Source organism: Haemaphysalis longicornis, unplaced genomic scaffold (genome assembly GCF_048455015.1).
Source record: "Haemaphysalis longicornis isolate Haplotype H1 unplaced genomic scaffold, Haemaphysalis longicornis Haplotype H1 scaffold_3, whole genome shotgun sequence".
Taxonomy (NCBI): domain Eukaryota; kingdom Metazoa; phylum Arthropoda; class Arachnida; order Ixodida; family Ixodidae; genus Haemaphysalis; species Haemaphysalis longicornis.
Window position 1 is genome coordinate 96,350,359 of NW_027526335.1, and position 18,526 is coordinate 96,368,884.

The 18,526-nt window shown below is 46.1% G+C and overlaps 1 protein-coding gene across 1 annotated transcript; it reads left to right on the forward strand.

Annotated features, from left to right (window-relative positions):
• Nucleotides 1-9: 9 nt before the first annotated feature.
• LOC144174909 (survival of motor neuron-related-splicing factor 30-like) lies at nucleotides 10-14,333 on the forward strand. Its single transcript, XM_077703891.1, has 7 exons — nucleotides 10-126; nucleotides 777-842; nucleotides 952-1,133; nucleotides 3,478-3,565; nucleotides 5,883-5,953; nucleotides 8,330-8,456; nucleotides 13,813-14,333. The coding sequence occupies exons 1-7, from the start codon at nucleotides 70-72 to the stop codon at nucleotides 14,104-14,106; spliced, it is 885 nt and encodes a 294-aa protein (XP_077560017.1). The 5' UTR covers nucleotides 10-69; the 3' UTR covers nucleotides 14,107-14,333.
• Nucleotides 14,334-18,526: the final 4,193 nt, after the last annotated feature.

An 18,526-nucleotide genomic window follows, 5' to 3' on the forward strand; every position in this document is an offset into this window, starting at 1 on the left:
CGAGAGTGGCGAGAGTACGAAAGTCACGTACTCTTCCCGTGAGAGGCGCTGATGCAGTTCTGACTGAAAATGGCGACCGAGGATATTGGTGCTAGTCTCCAAAACTATCAAATCCAGCTTCAGCAGGTATCGTATGAGATTATTGGTTTAATTTTTTCAATATTTGAAACACCAAAGTGTCTGTGCCACTTTGTTCTTTAGTGGAGCCGCGCAGGAGACTGCTTCGGTTGACCATGGCTCACGGCACCGTGCAGCGCAGTGTTGTGCTTGTTCGCAGACGTTAGCACTACGATGATATTAGAACGTGATTGTCTGTCGCACTCACGGGCTCTTTAGCGAGTGGAATTACTAATTAACGCAGACTTTGTCGTGAATTACGGCGGCTCCTCCTTATTTATGATAAATGCGCATACAACTCACGCCGGTTTTTGCGGGCTGGTGGACGACGCTACCAGTAGAACGGATGTTGTCATTTCCGTACAGTATTATTCTAAGCGCGCTTATAAGTTGCTAGAAAAAAGCTGAACCTTGTTTTGCGTGTCGTGGGCTGAAGTTATATTGAGAGATGCGGGAGCGCAAGCACACTAGCAAACGCGCGCGTTAGCCTGTTTGATGCGCATGTGCCAACGCAGCCAGCCCTTCGTGATTACGTCTCCCCGAATAATGATCAATTCTGGTTGTACCTCCTGAACGGGGAATGTCGCTGACATTTTGTTATATTATTCCGCTCGCAGTTGAGAAGCACTTACAAAGCTCACCTGTTTTACCGTTTCTAGGTTGAAGCTGCGCTGACAAATGACCCAGATGACAGGGATTTGCTCAAACTCAAAGAGGATCTCCTGGTAAGTGGAAACTTTGAACCACACGATGACCAGACCCGATCCGCTTCTAATCCAGGACCCGTGTTCTTCCGGGCCCCCTTTTTCTCCCTCGTGGCCGTTATTGGTGTAGGAAGTTATAAGCCTGACTTTGAACCTGATCAGCACAAGTGCGGAGGAGTCGTCTCTGGACAAGCAAAGTTCCGGCGAAGGATCGAAGCGTTCTAGCGGCGGGGAGGGTGCGTCAACGTCCAAGGATGAGAGCGTCGGATGGTTTCCTGGAGATAAGTGCCTCGCACTCTGGAAGGACGGGCAGTAAGCTGTTTATTTTTATTCTCATCAAAACTTGTTTGTTAAAACCTTGTTACGCGGCGGCGTAACTACGCCTTGCGGTATACAGTTTAAATAAGTTCTTTGGCAGTTCGGAAATAAAAAAAAAAACGGCAAGTCGCTTTGGTACGAATAATAGTGCAGATTCTAGTTGGCTCCCACTTCTAAATTATCTATCATATGCTATGGTTGGCAGTGGTGCTGTGAGTGGCTGACATTTTCAAGCTTCTGGCGTTTCCTTGGGCCAACTGTAGCATTGCTTCACATTACAGCTACATTGTATACCCTGCTTATAAATTATACTTCGGTACAATTTAAGAACGACAACTGAAGTTGCTCTCCTATGCCTCATAACTACAGCTGGCTCTACTTCCATGTGGCGAGGGCATTGCTCTGAGTAGTTTGAACGTGATGCAAGTCATGTCCTTGATTTTCTTGCACTTAGTCTGCATATAAATTACTGTACTGAAGACAAACAAACTAGGTGAGAAAAAGCAGGTGATGTCACGCATTAAGCACAATCTCCTGTCGAAACATGCACACGTTGACGTCAGAGAAGAGCCCGTTGCTTCAGCAGAGGGATACACTACACGAGCTGTTGCTGCTCTTAACTTGTACCCAAGTATAGCGTAGCAATCTTTTTGCGTCGGCTATCGATGTTCATTATTATTTTTGTTTTTTCACGTTGAATAATTTTTTTTTGCTCCACGGCATGTTTTGTAAAACATTGTTTCTTTGTCACACCCTGACTCCATCGCTTATTGCTATCACTTGCTCCTGTTATGCATTGAACATGAAGCGACTTTATGGCAGTGTGCTGGAATTTGAACGCTGGCTCCTGTTCGCAGTCTAAACTTCGCTTCACAGGAAAGATAGTGTGGGAAAATTTCAGCACTAAATATGTGTCCCCGGATTGAAAGATTCTCTCTTCCCTGCATTTACTTCAAATTCATCGCACCATTAGGGGCTTCAAGAGTGTCGTCATTTTGTAGGGGAAATGAATTGCCATTGGCAAATCATCCCTACTGGTCAGGCTTTTTTCGATAATTTTTTATAGCAGCTGCAAGGAACTGCACAGTAAAAGCAAAACAGATATGCCTTGTGTACCAGTGATGTGAGGGAGTCACACCCACCATAGTAGCTCATGCTAAAATGTTGCTCAAGTGAGCACAGTGTCGTGAGTTGCTGGTTTTCTGATAGAGCGGAGTAACAAAAAAAATGAAGGAAGGAACGCGCAAGACTTGAATGTAGCGAAGCTGTACGCAACCTTCACCACCATCACGACGGTTTAAGTCCACGATTGCAGCCGATTTTCTTCTTCTCTGCTGCCACAACGACTTTTACTCCATCATTGTTGCTACAAGTGCGAACTTTTTTTCTTTTTTTGGTAGTGATTATCATTGGACAAAAGCAGGGCGTGTGGAGGGGTGTATGCTATGACATGTCTTTCTCAGTCCGAACAAGAATTGCCACGATTACGGCGAACCCGGGAGTCTTTCTTGTTCCAAGCAAGTGTTGCCACGATTATGGCAGCCAACGCTGGTATTTTTTTCTTGGCCATACTTGGCCAATCTCCTTAAGTGGGTATGCTTGGCTTGACAAACGTGCGCGGGGACGCTGGACAGTCGCCACGGGGCATGTACACACGAGCACTTGGCATTTTCTTGGTTTTGTTAACTGCTGGGCGGTTGCTGCGAGGCCTGTGCTCACGTGCGCGCGCTCCGCAATTTCTTGGTATTTTTAACTGCAGACACGAAAAGTTACGATTTGGTACACATAAACAGCTTTGCTGTTAAAACGGCCGTGTGTCGATATTATGACGCAAGTTAAAATCTGCAGCCGGTGTTAATTAATCCTTAGCTGTCTACCACAGTTCAGTTGGTGTACTGACTGGCTGTTCCTGACTGCTCCCCCAGCTACGTCATAGTATATCATATTGTGGCAAAGGAAGTGTATAATCTTAACTGTATTTCTTTTAATGCTAATTTTGCTCTTGTTGCAGCAACGTTTACCGTCAGACAAGACAGTAGTGATGAACGTGTTATCAGACTTGGTTGTCTTTAGGTTTGCTCAAACCTTCTATACGCCCATTCCTTGTTTCAAAAAATTTCCTCTCTGCACCTGTCAATGTGCTGTCAATATTGAGCAGTTCAAGTAATGATATAACTAAAATGATTTCCGTGACATTTTCGTCACAACAAAAATAACACTCAGGGCTGATTCGACTGTTGGTTCCCAAACACTCGAGTTCTCAAACACTGAACAGCCCATGAGTTGTTTTGGTCTCTTTTTGCACATTCAAATAGTGGGCGCTGTGTCATGCTTCCAGGTATTACGATGCCACGATAGATGACATCATTGGAGAGGGACAGGCGACTGTGACGTTCACGGCGTATGGGAACACGATCGTCCAGAAGGTAAGGTGCCTGCAGCCCCTCCACGGTAGCCACAATCTTCGTGATGAGCACAAAAGTGCTGAGCGTTCTTTCTGTGCCAAGAATGTCAATGCTGTCACCTGGACTGTTTTTTTTTTTCTCTTATCTCCAAGTAACAAAGCCCCACAGCGCCAAGAGAAAGAGCGAGGGCGATTATGTAGGCACGTGACACACCGGGTTTAGCGATGGCACCGAGGAAACAAACGTGTAGGTATCCACCCTCTAAAGACATACAAAAAGCAAAGAGACACGTGTTGCGGAAGCGGCGACGCTTCTGCGACCCCCTGCACCTGTGGAACCCTGTGACTGCCGATTTTGTTGGTTCATTTGCTTCTTGCAGTCTGCGGCCGCAAGACGGGTTTAAAAATATAGGGGCAGAGTGTAGCAGTTGGTAAGGAAGACTTTTTGATTCTACGCGACTGATGGCAGAAACCTAGACGCGCACGCTCCATGTTTGTTGCCTTTGAGTACTCGTGCTGTGATACGTCCTGCAATGTAGTAAACAACTCACTCCATCTTCAGCCCAGTCTCCCCTCAATATTGCATACAATTGTGCAGCAGCTGAAAAAGTAGGCCAAGTGCCGAGGAAAATTGGAACTTTATTGCTGCTCTGAGCCTAATGGAAGCATTGGTAATTTTTTGCAAAGTGTAAAAAATGCTTAATTTGTGACCTGCAGCAATTACCTCAGTAATCAAGATACAATGTTAAGCATGCCTTTGCAGGTTTGAGATATGATTTGAAATATCGTTTGTTTTAAGTTACACGTACCAGAACCCAAGTCGCTGCTGCTTTTTTGAAACCGTACTTTCCTGACGGGGACCTCCATTCTACCACTCATCAAATATGTAACATCTCCTGTCACCTAGTCTCGCTGTAGAAGCAGTCTGACATGCTGTAATAATTTGATTCTAAGGTGGTTGTGATTCTAGGGGGGGGGGGGGGGGGGGATGGGGGATTGCAGTTTGGAGGGCCAAAATAAATATTATATTTTGACAAGTATACGGCTATAGAAACGAAGGAAGGAAGGCAGTTAAATTCCTTTCCTTTTAGCAAAGCAGACACCAAGTATTCATGAACTCTCTGTGCACGAAGATATTTATTCGGAAGGAGATGACACACAAACGTAGAAGCTTTTGTCTTCAGAGGGGGTGGTATCCGAACCTTCCTTATCACTTGTGCCCTCGGAGATTTCGGAGTCCTTGGTGCTGTCAGGAGCGTTTGAAGCGCAGCACTTGTGGAATGATGCCGCAACCATGGCTTTGGTAATTGCTGCCTGTTGACCATTCACTGGGCGAGCATAGACGAGGACGCCCGCTTTTAATGTCCCGACGGCGTCGGGGCCACAATGTCAGATGCCATCCATTCGTTGTACAGCTGTCTTGTAAGTGCCTTCAAGGGCTTGTTAAGACAAATGTCAAGTGGCTTGTAGTTGGCTGCGGTTGGCTTCAACTGTAGAAGTGAAATAGTGCTCAGCTAGAGGTGGGGACACAACCGCTAAAATTGGCAGGGGAAAGTGCGGCACCTAATGGGCACGTACGCAGAAAGTGGAGCTTGTTGAATGTTTATCTCTGCATAGTGGTGTAGGCAGGCTGTCTTGCTCTTACAAAGCCTGCCTGTAAAAAATCAGCTACGTACTTCAAAAAGCGAGATAATTGACGCAGCAGTGTACCAAAGGCAACAAAAATGGATCTCTGAGCGTGTTGGAACAGTGGCATTTCTTGAGGCTAGGTGTTCTCGCTACGTTTGTGCTTAGAATAGCCTACCTTCCCAACCATGAATTAGTCGACAGGTTTAAAAGCTAAAATGACAGCTGAGGTCGTAAAAATGGTGTGCGAACAACAGACACTAAAGCAAACAAAAAATTTGCGGGGCAGTTTTAGTTTGTCTGGCTTTAACCAGTGTAGTGTCAGTCACAGTCCCCTATGGCCAACTTTTCTCCTTTTAAATTTGTTTTCGACCACTAGCCCTCATTTTAAAGACATTGTAAGGGTGCAGAGATTGCTTTCTTAATTATATGCATCTTCTAAAAACTTCTTGCTGCACACCTGAGAAAACTAGGTACAGTACCCCTTAGTCACAGTTAAACATAGCCCGGAAGTATGGTATAAGTTGACCTGAGGAGGCAAAAATGTTGCGCAAGGACCAAAGTAGAGTGTGTCTGGGCTTGAGGGTGTAGATTTGCTGCTAAATCTGAGCTTCAGTTTTGTAGTCGCCGCCTAGGTGGTTGGATTTTTCCACTGGCTGACTTGAATAAATGAAGGGAGCCCAATCCTTATGCTTGGACTGTGTCTTCTCCAGCTCTCTCAGCTGAAGGCCCACAAAAACAAGCGGTCGATGAACAATGTCATCGAGGGCGGACCAAAGACCAAGTAAGTTCCTTTGGCTGCAGCTAACCTAATCAACCTAACAATAATAAGTTGGATATCTCAGCATTGCTGTTCTTTTTTTCTTTTCCCCCTTTATCTGTGTGATGACGTGGAACTTTGTAAACAAAAACTTTACACGGGATTAGGCATGCATGCATGTCGTTGGAGCCGAAAGCGCCACATTGGGCGCTGCGGGCCGCGGTGTCACCGAACTTCATGTCCGCGCCACTCGCTGCCCGCACTTGCTCGGATTCACTTGTATCCATGCTTAGCTCTGCTCTGTCGAAGACGCCGGGGACTCCGTACCACTGCCGAGCACGAGCGAAGCCGTCGCTGCCGTGGCCCTGCTACGGCAATACTGCAGTGCCATTGAGGGCAGCGATCTTGTGCTTGTTGACTGTTTAGATACCGTGGAGCAAGCAGTCACCAGCAACGCGTTGTGCTCCAAGAAGCAGGCTGCACTCACGCAGTTCTTCCGCCCCAATAAATTAATGTTTTCTTTCCGAGAAAGCGTCGTATCAATAGTGAACTGCAGGGCGGTAAGAGCTCAGCGTTAGCTCGTGACTCCGTCGGCAAGATTGCTCTCATATAAGTTATTTTTTGCTTCACTTTCTATATTGCATTTTTTCTATATCGAACTATTTTACAATCCTCGCGCTGTTCGATATAAGCAGGCTTTACTGTAGAAATCGTGGCCTGTTTTGTTGGGTTTATTTGGTGGATTTATATGCGTGACTTGTACGAAAAATTTTCTCAAAGTGCTGTTTCCTTTATTGATTGCCTGATTCTGGCTGTAGTGACCGCAGGAAGAAATTTGACAAGACTGCTAGCATGTGTGACCTGTGTAGCCTGTGATTGAAAAAACATAGGATCAGTTAACCTTTATCACTAAGTAACTGGCAGTCAACATTTTGAAAGCTAAGGTGGCAGCGAACTACATTGCAAGCCCCTGTATGGTGATTCGCAAGGTGACCGCTTATGATGCATGGTATTTCCTTTTCTGGATAGAGAAATAAAGGTGGACATGGGTGAAACTCGCAGTGCATCTGCCTATTAAGAGTTCGGCAGATTTCCTTCAGTATCCCTTAAAGATTGGTTATCTTTTTCTCTTTAGATCGGTCGTTCTTGCCTTTTAAAGGAACCATGAATCAAAATACAACATATTTTTATTTAAATTGACTAGCCCTTGCTAACTCACCCAGTTTCGTTAACTTTCCAGAAGGTTGTTCTCGCTGCAAAAATATATATTAAAAAACATTCAAGCATCACGCTACACCACGTCAACAGCGACGTTGTAGGAGATGTGCTGAAAACAGTTTTCAGGGTTGTAGCGTGAGTTATCATTCAAGTGACATCATTGAACAGAACTAGAGACACTACTACAGTTCGTTTCATTTTTTGGTGGCGGCCGCAAATTGGGTGAACAAGTAACCACTCTGAGTGCATACCCTTTGGGGTGGTACCTGCGTAAAGAAATTTAAGTTTGGCAATGTGGCAGATATTTGATCACTGCTTTCACTCGCAGCGCAGATGCCAATCCCTAGTATCGTACCCTGTCCTGCAATTAGAGGTTCATTTTTGCCATGACGTCTATTCGGACTGGCAGCGACAAACTGCAGCTTCCTTTGTCAATTCTTGTGCAGAGGCAGCCCCATACTGCTGTGGTGCAGGCAGGTGCAGTGTGTACACGTTCGTATGACTGGGGCGTTTTTGCATGCAGCAAAATCATCTTTCCGTGCTATACCTGTTTCTTGCAAAGGGTGTGCCAAATATCCTAAATCAGCTACACTATCATTTTAGTCTGCAACGTTTATCGGGGAAAAACGAATGCTAATGCAGGTTAGGGGCCATCTTAAAGGAAAGCTCAGGCTGGTAAGAAAGGGTTACAAGGGCAGCCTTAAGTGTAAGCTGGTTTTCTGTAAGTCAGTTCAGGAGGCAGTGGATGCGGCCACAACAGTGCAAGCACGGCACATCTCGGTTGTAAGTGGTAGGCAGTGAAGTGCAGTCTATCGCATTTAACGCCCATCTCTGTTCATCAGTCGATTGACAGGATGCCTTCCACAGATTAGAAAACACATCTAGTATTGCTCTCATGATTGTTTTTTCAATCGTGATCCAGCTTTGGAAGCGAGGAAGGAGCTTTCACCGTAGAGAGGGCATTGACGGAGGGCTGCTGTATGGAGTCTCGATCCCAGGAACGTTGTGCATGCCTTCTTAATTTGATTGTGCTTTATTGTAAACCTCCAGCACTTGAAACAGCTGTAGCCCACCACCCGAACTTGTGTTTCGGAGTGCAATCAGCTGTAGGCGGGCCCATTGTTATAGCTGCACACTTTCAGTTGTATGGCCTCTGCTTGAAAGCCACCTCTCCCCATGCAGGAAGCAGCTACTGCTTGCCGAGCGAGAGTACAAAAAGAAGAAGGCCCAGAAAAAAGCCGTGCGCCTGAAGCAGATTGAAGAGGACCGGGAAAAGGAGAAGAACAAGTGGCAAGAGTTCAACTCCAAGGTAGCCTCCCATCCTCTATTGAGTGTGTGCTTGCATGAAAGAGACTGTCCTCACATTACAAGTGGAATACTTCCTCCCTTTTTCGGTCATTGAAAATGTGTTTTGTGGATTGCCTTCTACATGTTGTGCTTTGTGAAAGACCACTGTTGAGCATCTGAGCTGTGGTAAGGGTGTTGGGCCAGATTTCTGCGCACATTATTTAAGACCTCCATGTGATCAAAATTAATCCGGAGCCCTCCACAGCCCACCTCATAGTCCATGTGTAGCTTCAGTGCGTTAAAGGAGCCATGAAGACAAAATACAAGTTGGGTTTATTAGAAAGACCGCTTAGTCCCGATAACAATGATACCAATATCATCGCCATCTTCGAACAAATAACGGAGATATGAAATAAAACGTGTGAAGCAGTCGCGACCCCCTAGGCAATTTCCCGCAACTTTTCTATGATGTCACGGAACCTTGTTTGTGCAATTGGCGGCCGCCTAACTGGCCTGTCGCGACGACACAAGACTGGACGTCTGTAAAGGGACCTCTAGTTCCATTTCACCGCATCACTTGAATGCTAACGTGCAGTTAACGCACTGAAAATTATGATTTATTGTTGGCCCGTGTGACGTCATTCTTGCTCATAACACGTCACTGTGGCGCAAAATTTGAAAGTTTTTAAATACTTCTTGCTTTTTTTTCGTTAAAAAGCATCTTTTGTGGCTCTAATGAAGCTGAGTGAGATACTGAATCCTAGTTCTTTCAAATTAAACGAAGTTGTATTTTCTCTTCATGGCTCCTTTAAACCCCATAATCAGGATTGTTGGGCCGTACCAGTTGCTCTTACTGTTCCTGCAAACGAATTTAAACTCTGGCCAACCACTGCTCGACCTTTCAGTGTTGTAATTAGGAGAAACAAAGACCACTGGCTACAGAGAAAGAAATATATCACGTGTGGGGTCAAAAACTGCCCCCCCCGCTACTAATTTGAACAAGTTGTGGTAGTGTGCTCGAGGAATAGGAGACGTCCTTACTTATAGGGTAAACTTGTCAGGTTCGTGGATGTCCAGAGCCAGTGTGTAGCTTCAGCTCATGACAGTCTATAAACCATATACAGTGTAGACCGCTTATAACGTATGTCGCGGGAGCCGCAAAAATCCGCACTATAAGCGGTACCGCACTATAACCAAAACACGCGCGAATTCAACCACATCGCCACCTATCTCTCAAGTCAACCTATATTTATCATCACTCAATCGCACAGCACTTAAAAACGAAGGCACGGTCTATATTTCGTATTATTTTTAACATCAGCCGCTGCTGCAGGGCAACAGCGCAGTCTCAAGAACGGCGAGCGCGGCTTTAACTTCCGTTGTGTTTGTTTTGAAAGACCATGGCTGCGTTTTTAGCGTCTATGAACAGATGCCGCAAGACGTGATAAAAACGCCAGCGGGTTTTTTTTTATCCCCCTCAAACCACACTTTGTGTTCATGATGCCGAAGGCGGCTGCATATCAGCGCAACGTACTGGCGGTGGAAATCTTCGGCTTCGCGCGGCTCGAATGTTTGGAAAGGGAAAGATCGGTTGCTTATCTGCACAACGTTCTAAAGCGTGAACCGCGTGGTAGATTTGGTATCGCGAAAACGTGCAGTGCACACCAGCGCGGATACAACTGGCGTGGTGTGGGCGGCGTGGTAAGAGGAGGCAACATGGCGTCGGCACTGGCCGTGAAGCGGTGCAGGCAGTTCCAGTAAGTTCCAGCGACCGCTTCGAACCGCTCGCTGAAATGCTGCACGGGGCCGCAAGCGAAGATGCTCATGCAAGAAAAGAGCTAATAATGTGGGCGAAAAGTGGAATATAAACTGCCAACCACGCTGCTTGTGAAAGCGCCCATCAAAAAATACCGCGGTGGTAAGCCTAAACATCTCTGGCACGGCTAGCCGGCTTGGAGCGCTTCGAATCTCCCGCCATTAGGTACGCGTCTCCCCATTGGTGCAAGTCATCAGGCTCCTCCCACTGCCACGCGAAGAAGCCACCGCGAACGCGGAATCGTCGATACGAGCACGAAAAAAAAAAAAATGCGCAACGTCGATGTGCACGATTCAAGCGCGAAAACGGGCCATGCGGTTCACGATTAATAAAATCAACTTGCCGCGCGCGGATGGGGAGTCTCGCTATCTTCCGAGGTGCATCAAGCAAGGTCAGTTGTGGTTATCAGGTACGCATGAACTAAAGGGTGCCTATTTTCTTTTTCTTTGGGTGTCTACGTTAGAGGAGGGCAAGGGGTGCACGCTGCGTCAGATGGCCGATTTCATCCTTTCTTTTTTCTTTTGCTACCCTAAAACGATGCCTCAGCTGCGCCGGTCGATCAGCAGACCTGCCGAAAAACCGCACTAAAAACGGTATTGTGCTTCGGCCAACCGCATCTTAAGCGGTATGCTTATGCATTGAGTTCTATGGGAGGCAAACCGGTGGTCGCAAAAACCCGCGTTATATCCGGTCCCGCACTATAAGCGGTTACGTTATAAATGGTCTACACTGTAAGCCATTTTCAGATCTTCGCATAGGCATGCGTAGTCACGTTAACTATAGCAGTTTAATGCAGTCGACGAATTTTAAGCATGCTCCAGTGGCGTTTGTAAATGTCGTTGACTCCATACTTTGGATTATGCCTACTCGTGGAGTTGTGAGCTGCAAGTTCATTTCTCGGTCGCAACTCGTGCCATTGTATCGCATGGTTAGCAAGCATTTTATTTGGAGTGACTTCTCGCAAGTGCGGAAACACAGCAACAGTTTTACCTCGTTTTAAATTTTGTGCTGACACTGATATCTAAAAACTGATGCACTTTGCTTCATAAAGGCGCCAAGGCGCCTTCGCTTGTAGCCAGATTTAAGTGGATATTATTGGTGCAGCTTTGAAAGGCGAGGAAATAGCACAGCTCAGCGGCTGTATGATGTCGAATTCACTTAGGTAGGTGTGTGATGTTGAACCTTCAAGCTGGTCAAACTCCGAATGGCCTGTCCGTTCCCTCTCAGCGAAGCACATGCATGCTACTTGGGAACGAAACGCAACCAAAAAGTGTGCGCACCACAAAAGTACAATTTTATTCAAGTGCACGGCATCTCAGGAGGTGTCGTTTTGATGGCATGCTGCAAATAAACCACTAGCTTCTTGTGTTGGCCTCGTTCCTGTAGTTCATTGCTCCTTATTTATTGTGAGGACAGTGGCAAAAGGAAATTACTTCAAAAGCCCTCTGCAGCATTGCACAAGAGATGCACAGTCGTACCTTTGGACTTCTTTTGTAAATTGCATCGGATCGTCGTCATGTTGCTTTGGGCCTCTCGCACTCAGGAACGTTGAATGCTTTGCGGATCAACGTCCAGTGTAGTTGCTGTACTGCAACACTGCCTTTTCTACAGGCAAGCAAACAGGCTGTGGAGCCACTTAGACAAAAATTACTAACGCAAATGCTGCAAAACATTGCCATTAAGCGTAGGCTTACCAACAACAAAAAGAACTGAAATAGCCGTAGGAGAGACATAGGAAAAAAAGCCAGGACAGTAGTGAGGATGGTCATGGGCGTATTGTGACAGGAGACTTTCCAAAAGCAGAAAGGGTGGGACTTCTATTTCTACAATTTGTTGAATTCATTTTAGGGCAACTTCGTTGAGCAGTGTAGAGCAGTCTTGTAAGCAGAATGAAATCACCAAAAGGCACTGTTTGATGCCAAAGAACCCTCTTACATGTGTGGTGGGAAACGTGAGGTCACTCATTTGGCATGACAAAAACATGCTGGCTTTTTTTTTATATGTAGTACCTAGTACCAGGTGTGTGTGCTTGTGTGCGTGCACTTATTGGGGCCTTGCATTTTTCATTGCGTGCCCGCATTGAAATTTCACAGCTGATATCGTCTTATGCATACATAGCAGCGTAAGCAAAATGAATTCGTTTTTATTATTGTTGTTACAGTCACCCTATGAGAGTTCCATGCATACGCTTTTGCTCAAACTTGTTTGTGTCATCACAATTGTACCATTGTTGTATTGTGACGCACATTCCAGCGAGGATAATGAACTCTGGGGATGATGCTCTGTAGTTTTACATTGAGTAGAATTCCGGTTGTCTGTAAAGGTGAACAGCCAGGGGAACCTTAACGCCGCTGGCTGGAATTGGAATGTTGTCACAAATGCGGTAGCGGGCTCTTTTTTAACCGTAAAAGTAGAAGTGCTTGTCCAATTTTTATCGCAACGTCTGTATCACTGCCCTTTTGGGTTAAAAGCCTCAAAGGTAGTTTGCATTCTGTCGTGCCTAGCGTGTATTTCCTGTTAATGGCATCACTGGTAATTGCTGGGTAGAGTAGTTGTGAACTACCGTGAGGGCAACAATGCATGAAGGATGAGTGGCTGGGTCACTAACCACAGTCATTAGGCTTGAGTCTTCATTATAGATCCTTAGGCGAGGTCTTTATAATTGAGCTCTATACCATAATTTCATTCACAGCCGGGATGTTGCTTGGGTTATTGAACCAAAATATTTTCCCTTCAATGCTAGGAGGCATTTTTGTAGGAGGTGATTGTAAAGTTGAATTTTGCACCCGTTCTCTTACAGCTGTAGCAGTGAGTAGCGCTCTGTTAGAAAGCAGAAGCAGGAGTTGGCTTGTGCATCGCACTTGATGCACAAACCACTTTTTTTTTTTTTTTTTATGTGCAGAGCACTTTAGGGCCGCGCCTTGTCGTTGTAGCTCGCTCGCTGGACCCAAGTAGAGCCAGTGTCCCAATGTAGCCGCTGTCATTGCGACGTAACCCAGAGGCTTCGAAAGCCAAGCGGTCTACATAGTCGTAAGCATTCGAAACTCGGGAACCGCTGGTGCTTGTCCTACATCTCCCTGTTGTTTAGTGCAAAGAAAACTGCAGGTACATTTGAGGCAAAATATACATAAATAACGTGCAGCGCCCGCGTTCATTTAGTTAGGAAGGCTAGTTGGGTTGGTTTTTACGATAGTGAGCGAAAAAAAGTGGCAGTGCAATGCTGTTACGTGCGGGAGGAAAAGCAAGCACCACAGAAAGAACAGAACACCCGCTCGCGCTGTTTCCGGCAGGGGGCGCGAAGGCGGGAAATTTGAAATGCGTTGGGTGGTGGCAGTGAGCGGGTAACGGTGCTACAGCCCATTGAGGCGAATCGCTGCTTTGCACTTCCGACAGCTTCCACGTTAAGTGGAACGTCTTTCATTTTTTATGATCACCCCTGCAGTTCGCTCTAAGCCTTCAGTACGCATACTTTTACCACCAACACGAACAAGGTCGTTTCGCAAGAGAACTCATGCTCCCCTCCCCCCTCTCCTCCCCTTCTTCCTCTTTCCTCCCTGCGCAGGCGTTCAGCAAGAACAAGAAGGGCCAGGTGAAGAAGAGCATCTTTGCCTCGCCGGACAACGTCAACGGCCGAGTGGGCGTGGGCACATGCGGCATCGGCGGCCGCCCCATGACCGAGTTCCACCACCAGGAGAAGTGGCGCAAGGCCGCCGGTGGGGCAGGCGGCGCCCAGTCCGGCACCCCCATGCCCACCCCCGTGGGGGGCAGCCTCATGGCCCCCCTGCCCACCTTCGCCATGCCCCCCGGCATGATGGGCTTTCCCCCCGCTCCGCCCCCGCCATCCTCCATCTTTTGAGCAGGAGACTTTTCTTCGCGCATGTTCTTGTTCGTCATTCCTCTCTCCGGGGCCCAGCGCTTGCGAGACAGGTGCACGTTTTCTCGCACCCAAGATGTTCATGCAGACGAGGGGGGAGTGAAGCCGCAGTCAACTTGCCATCGTCATGGCTTCATCGTCTTTTCCCTGTGTGATGGTTGTCCCCCGCAGAAAGGTATCAGTAAAGACCAGTTTTGCTTTTGCGTTCACATGCTGTGGGATTGATTTTTTGCATCTGTTAAACATTTGTGCGTTTTTAGTTAGCGGAAAAGTGTATCGGGAACCTATCTCACGGGTTAGCCCTTTGCAATCAGTGGGGACACTTTTTTTTGCTTCGAAAACGTGCTGCGGTAAAAGCAGCTCACACGTGTGGCTACTGTACAAAAAGGGCATCCAGTTATTTCCTGTCAGTTCATGTCTTGTCTCTCGCACAGTTCATAGGGCGGGACAGTGCATGTTCCACACATTTTTGTAATTCCCAAGATTTGAGTATTTGTCATCTTTACAGTTAGAATGGGTGGCACAAATTGGGAGCGTTTATAGGTCTTTTTTTTTTTTTTGACCACAAAATCAGCACTGCCTGATGTTGCAGGAAGCGCGTGATACTGGTGATTTAGAATGAAAGCAGAGCAAGTTATAGTGTGAAGGGGGGGGGGGGGGGGAGGTAAAAATAGCGAGCATCACTGATTACTTTGCCTGGATGAGTTCAAGTTTTCTTTGAAATTTGATGCTCCTTGAATAAAATAAAATGTATGTGGAGAGCTCTCTTTCCTCAAATGGTTTATTATACTGGCTCATTATATGTGCATGCTCATGGTACCACTGAATGGGTTTCCATCACAGTTTGTGTTTACCTTGCGTTTGTTTTTACAACAATTAGCACTAGCTCCATGTGCAAGGAACCACCTTTTTTTTTTTTTTGTCCTATTTGTTTCTGTGTCCAATGTTGAGGGCCTGCAAGTAAGACTTTTCTATCCTGACATGCAGTTTTTAGGCCCACGGGTATAACCCAGTTGAGAGAATGTCATTTATACCTGTACTACACGAGCGTTTCAAAGGACACTTGAGTAGAATGACCTTTGAAATTTCAAATGCTATTCGAACTGGAAGGAGTTTCGCCAATCTACACGACAATTCTCAAAGGCAGTCGAAAGTTTCCGCGTTCGGTTGCCCTGTTTCGTTATTGACAAAAATTTAATTTTAGAGTTAACATGAGCAAAAAAACGGTTATTAGCAATCGAATTGATAACAATCTACAAGCGCACACAAAACATGCGCTGACAGCCAGTTTTTTTTTTTTTTTCTTTTTCTTTTTTCGCAGCGCCGGTGTTGAGAGTACTGAGTTACCTTGTGATCGTAAGCGACTGATAGAAAACAAAAACAAGTGAGAAATTATAAAGATTATGTGCACTTTATTTTTACTCGTAAACAATTTATTTTGTAATTACGGCATGCAGAAACTGCTCCCGAGAGTAAGGCCATTCGCGTTTCAAAGGCCTTTGAGAACCTCAAAGGTCGTTGGTGGTGCTCCTTTGAATCAAATGCCATTTTAATCAAATGCCTTTGAAAGACATCGCGTAGCAGCTCAATGGTGTCATTTGAGTCAAATGACATTCGACTCAAAGGCCTTCCAAACGCTCGTGTAGCACGGGTATTAGACACTTCGGTGGTTCAGCCTCGGTTGCCTCTGCTTTGGCAACTGTGTGATCAGAAATTGTTGGAAAACCTGTGAGCTTCATTTAAGGAGGCAGCTAAATGCTGCTTTACAGCTGTAATAAGTTGCTTAGTTCCTGAGGTAACTTTGAAAATAAAGCTTAAAATCCTGAATTGTATAAGTTTCTTGTTTTATTGGGGCATTGCATTTTTGCATGGGGGGCTCTCTTTCTTGCAAACAAGAAAACCAGTTTCCCCAGAAAGTTTTGTTCGTTTTTAGACCCTGGCATGCTATAAGGGAAATGGTATTTCAAGTGCTGGTCTGAATTCTATACTCTGAATAAGGGGAATTGTCGTGGCTAGAGTAATTATCACTAGGGGTGTGTGAATATTCAAAGCTTTTGAATATCAAGGTTAATGATACGATATTTGATTTGGCTTCTATTTGAGTAGCACAATTTGGAAACAGAATTCTGATATTTTCAAAGCTCGCGAATGTGAGTAGAATGTGTTTCAATGAACTTATTTGCTGATATTGCACGTTGTTGAAGACCAGAAACATCCTGCTAAAGACACATGCAGTTTCTAGCCTTTGCAAAAGGTTTAGAACGAGCTAGGCACTGGGTGTATTGCATTTCAAGCACCTGCAATTGCATTAAAAAGCCACACCGGCGTGCTGCTGGAGGGCAAAGGGAGGAGCTTTTAGAGCGGCTCTTATCATGGCATTGAGCCAACTGTATTGTCCTACTCCTTTCACCGCTTGATAATGTGGCCCAAGGGGACTGGTCAACTATCTCTAAATAAGGAAGCCAAGTTTTACATGGTCATAGGCCCTCATTTTTTCATCGTGACATGCAGTGTTCAGCATTGACAGCATAGCATTGGTGAAGCTAGTTTGCCAACCGCGTGTTTGTTATTGTACATTTTTGCCGATAGTCTGTGTGCTTTTCTACGCGTCTATAGTGCACGAAATGCATTTATCGGAACCCGTATGAAAGCTTTTCATGCTTGCGGGTGCATTTCATCTTCGTTGTCAAAAATAGGCATTGCTAGTACTTAAAATGGGACCTACAAGTAAAGGGTTGCTAAGCAGAGCATGATTGAATGCTTGCAACATTTTATAAATCTGTAGTTTTTCATGCCTTGCATTCCTGCACATGCCAAGTTGTCTTAGAACGTGCATAACCAACCACTGGGGTGCCTTTTTCTCGAAGAAATTTTTATAACCATAGCTTGTTAGAACAGTTATGCACTCGTTATGCTAATATTGGAACTGTTGTGGTCAAAGTTGCGCTGCTGAGCACGAGGTCGCAGGTTCGATTCCCGGCCACGGCGGTCGCTTTTCTGATGGAGGCGAAAAGCAAAAACGCCCGTGTGTGCGAGATTTCGGCCCACGTTAAAGATCCCCAGGTAGTCAAAATTAATCCGGAGCCCTCCACTACGGCGCGCCTCATCGCCTGCGTTGCGTCGGCGCGTTAAGCCCCACAATCAATCAAATCAACGAGTCATCAGCATTGTTGAAAAAATAAAAAAAAAAGCTGTTGCATGCACAGTTAGGCCGCCCCATCCCGACGTCCATCAATTCTCCACAACGTATCCCACCACAGTTTTGCTCATACATCCCTGTCTCCCATTCCCCAACACATGTACCCGATGTATAATGCAGGCAGAAGACAAGAGAAGAAATACTTGAGCAATGCAGATACCCAATACACGGATTACACTGCCTACCCCAACCTACCAGCACTTGCCGTCCTCACCTCCTATCATCATCTCCTCTACGACCACTGCAGGGCAACGGCCTCTCCCATACATCTGCAGTTATCCCAGTCCTGTGCTAACTGCGGCCAAGTTATCCCCGCAAACTTCTTGATCTCATCCGCCCATCTAACTTTCTGCCGCCCCCTGCCCCGCTTGCCTTCACTAGGGATCCACTCTGTTACCCTTAATGACCAACGGTTACCTTGGCTTCGCATTGCATGCCCTGCTCATGTCCATTTCTTCTCCTTAATTTCTACTAATATGTCCTTAACACGCGTTTGTTCCCTGACCCACTTCGCTCTCTGCTGCCTCAGCTCCTATCGATCACCAAATATCTGCCACCGTTGCTCATGCCACTACCATCACCGCTGAAGAAACTGCCATTATGCTGTCAGCCACCACAGCTCCGAGTGGATACGTTGCTGTTATAAAAGACTGTCAGCAAGCATGACGCAATTACCTCACCCCTGCCATCAAGCATCTTCAACCACTTTCACCACTCCCCTATATGTGCAACAGCTGCACCATTTGCGCCATTGAGCACCAAACTTGCTTACCTGTGCCATCCTGCGCAGAGCCGCCCTTTTTATGCCAAAATCGTTTGCCAGCGCCGTCCTGCACCGCAGAGCCCGAATTGAGCCGCGAGATACGACCGCCACAGTGCCCCGTGGCTGGAAACTTGGCTGAAACGTGTTTTTGGTTCCAATGCGGTTATGGTTTCGGTTTCATCAAGGATATATGAGCGGCTATGGAAGTTGACTTTTGCTTAGCTGTAAGGCCGCAGGCACTATGCGCCTTCTCCACCTTGACTTTGGATTTATTTGTGTCGCATTTGCTCTTCTTTCTTTCTTTTTTTTTGCCGGTGCAGGCCACTGCACCACAATCAATTGAAAGAGACCAAAAGTGAGTGAAATGCTTTTGTGTCCCTTCGCAAACTGATAGAAAGAAGAATAATATTCGCAGGAAAAGTTGTAGTTTATTGAAGTGA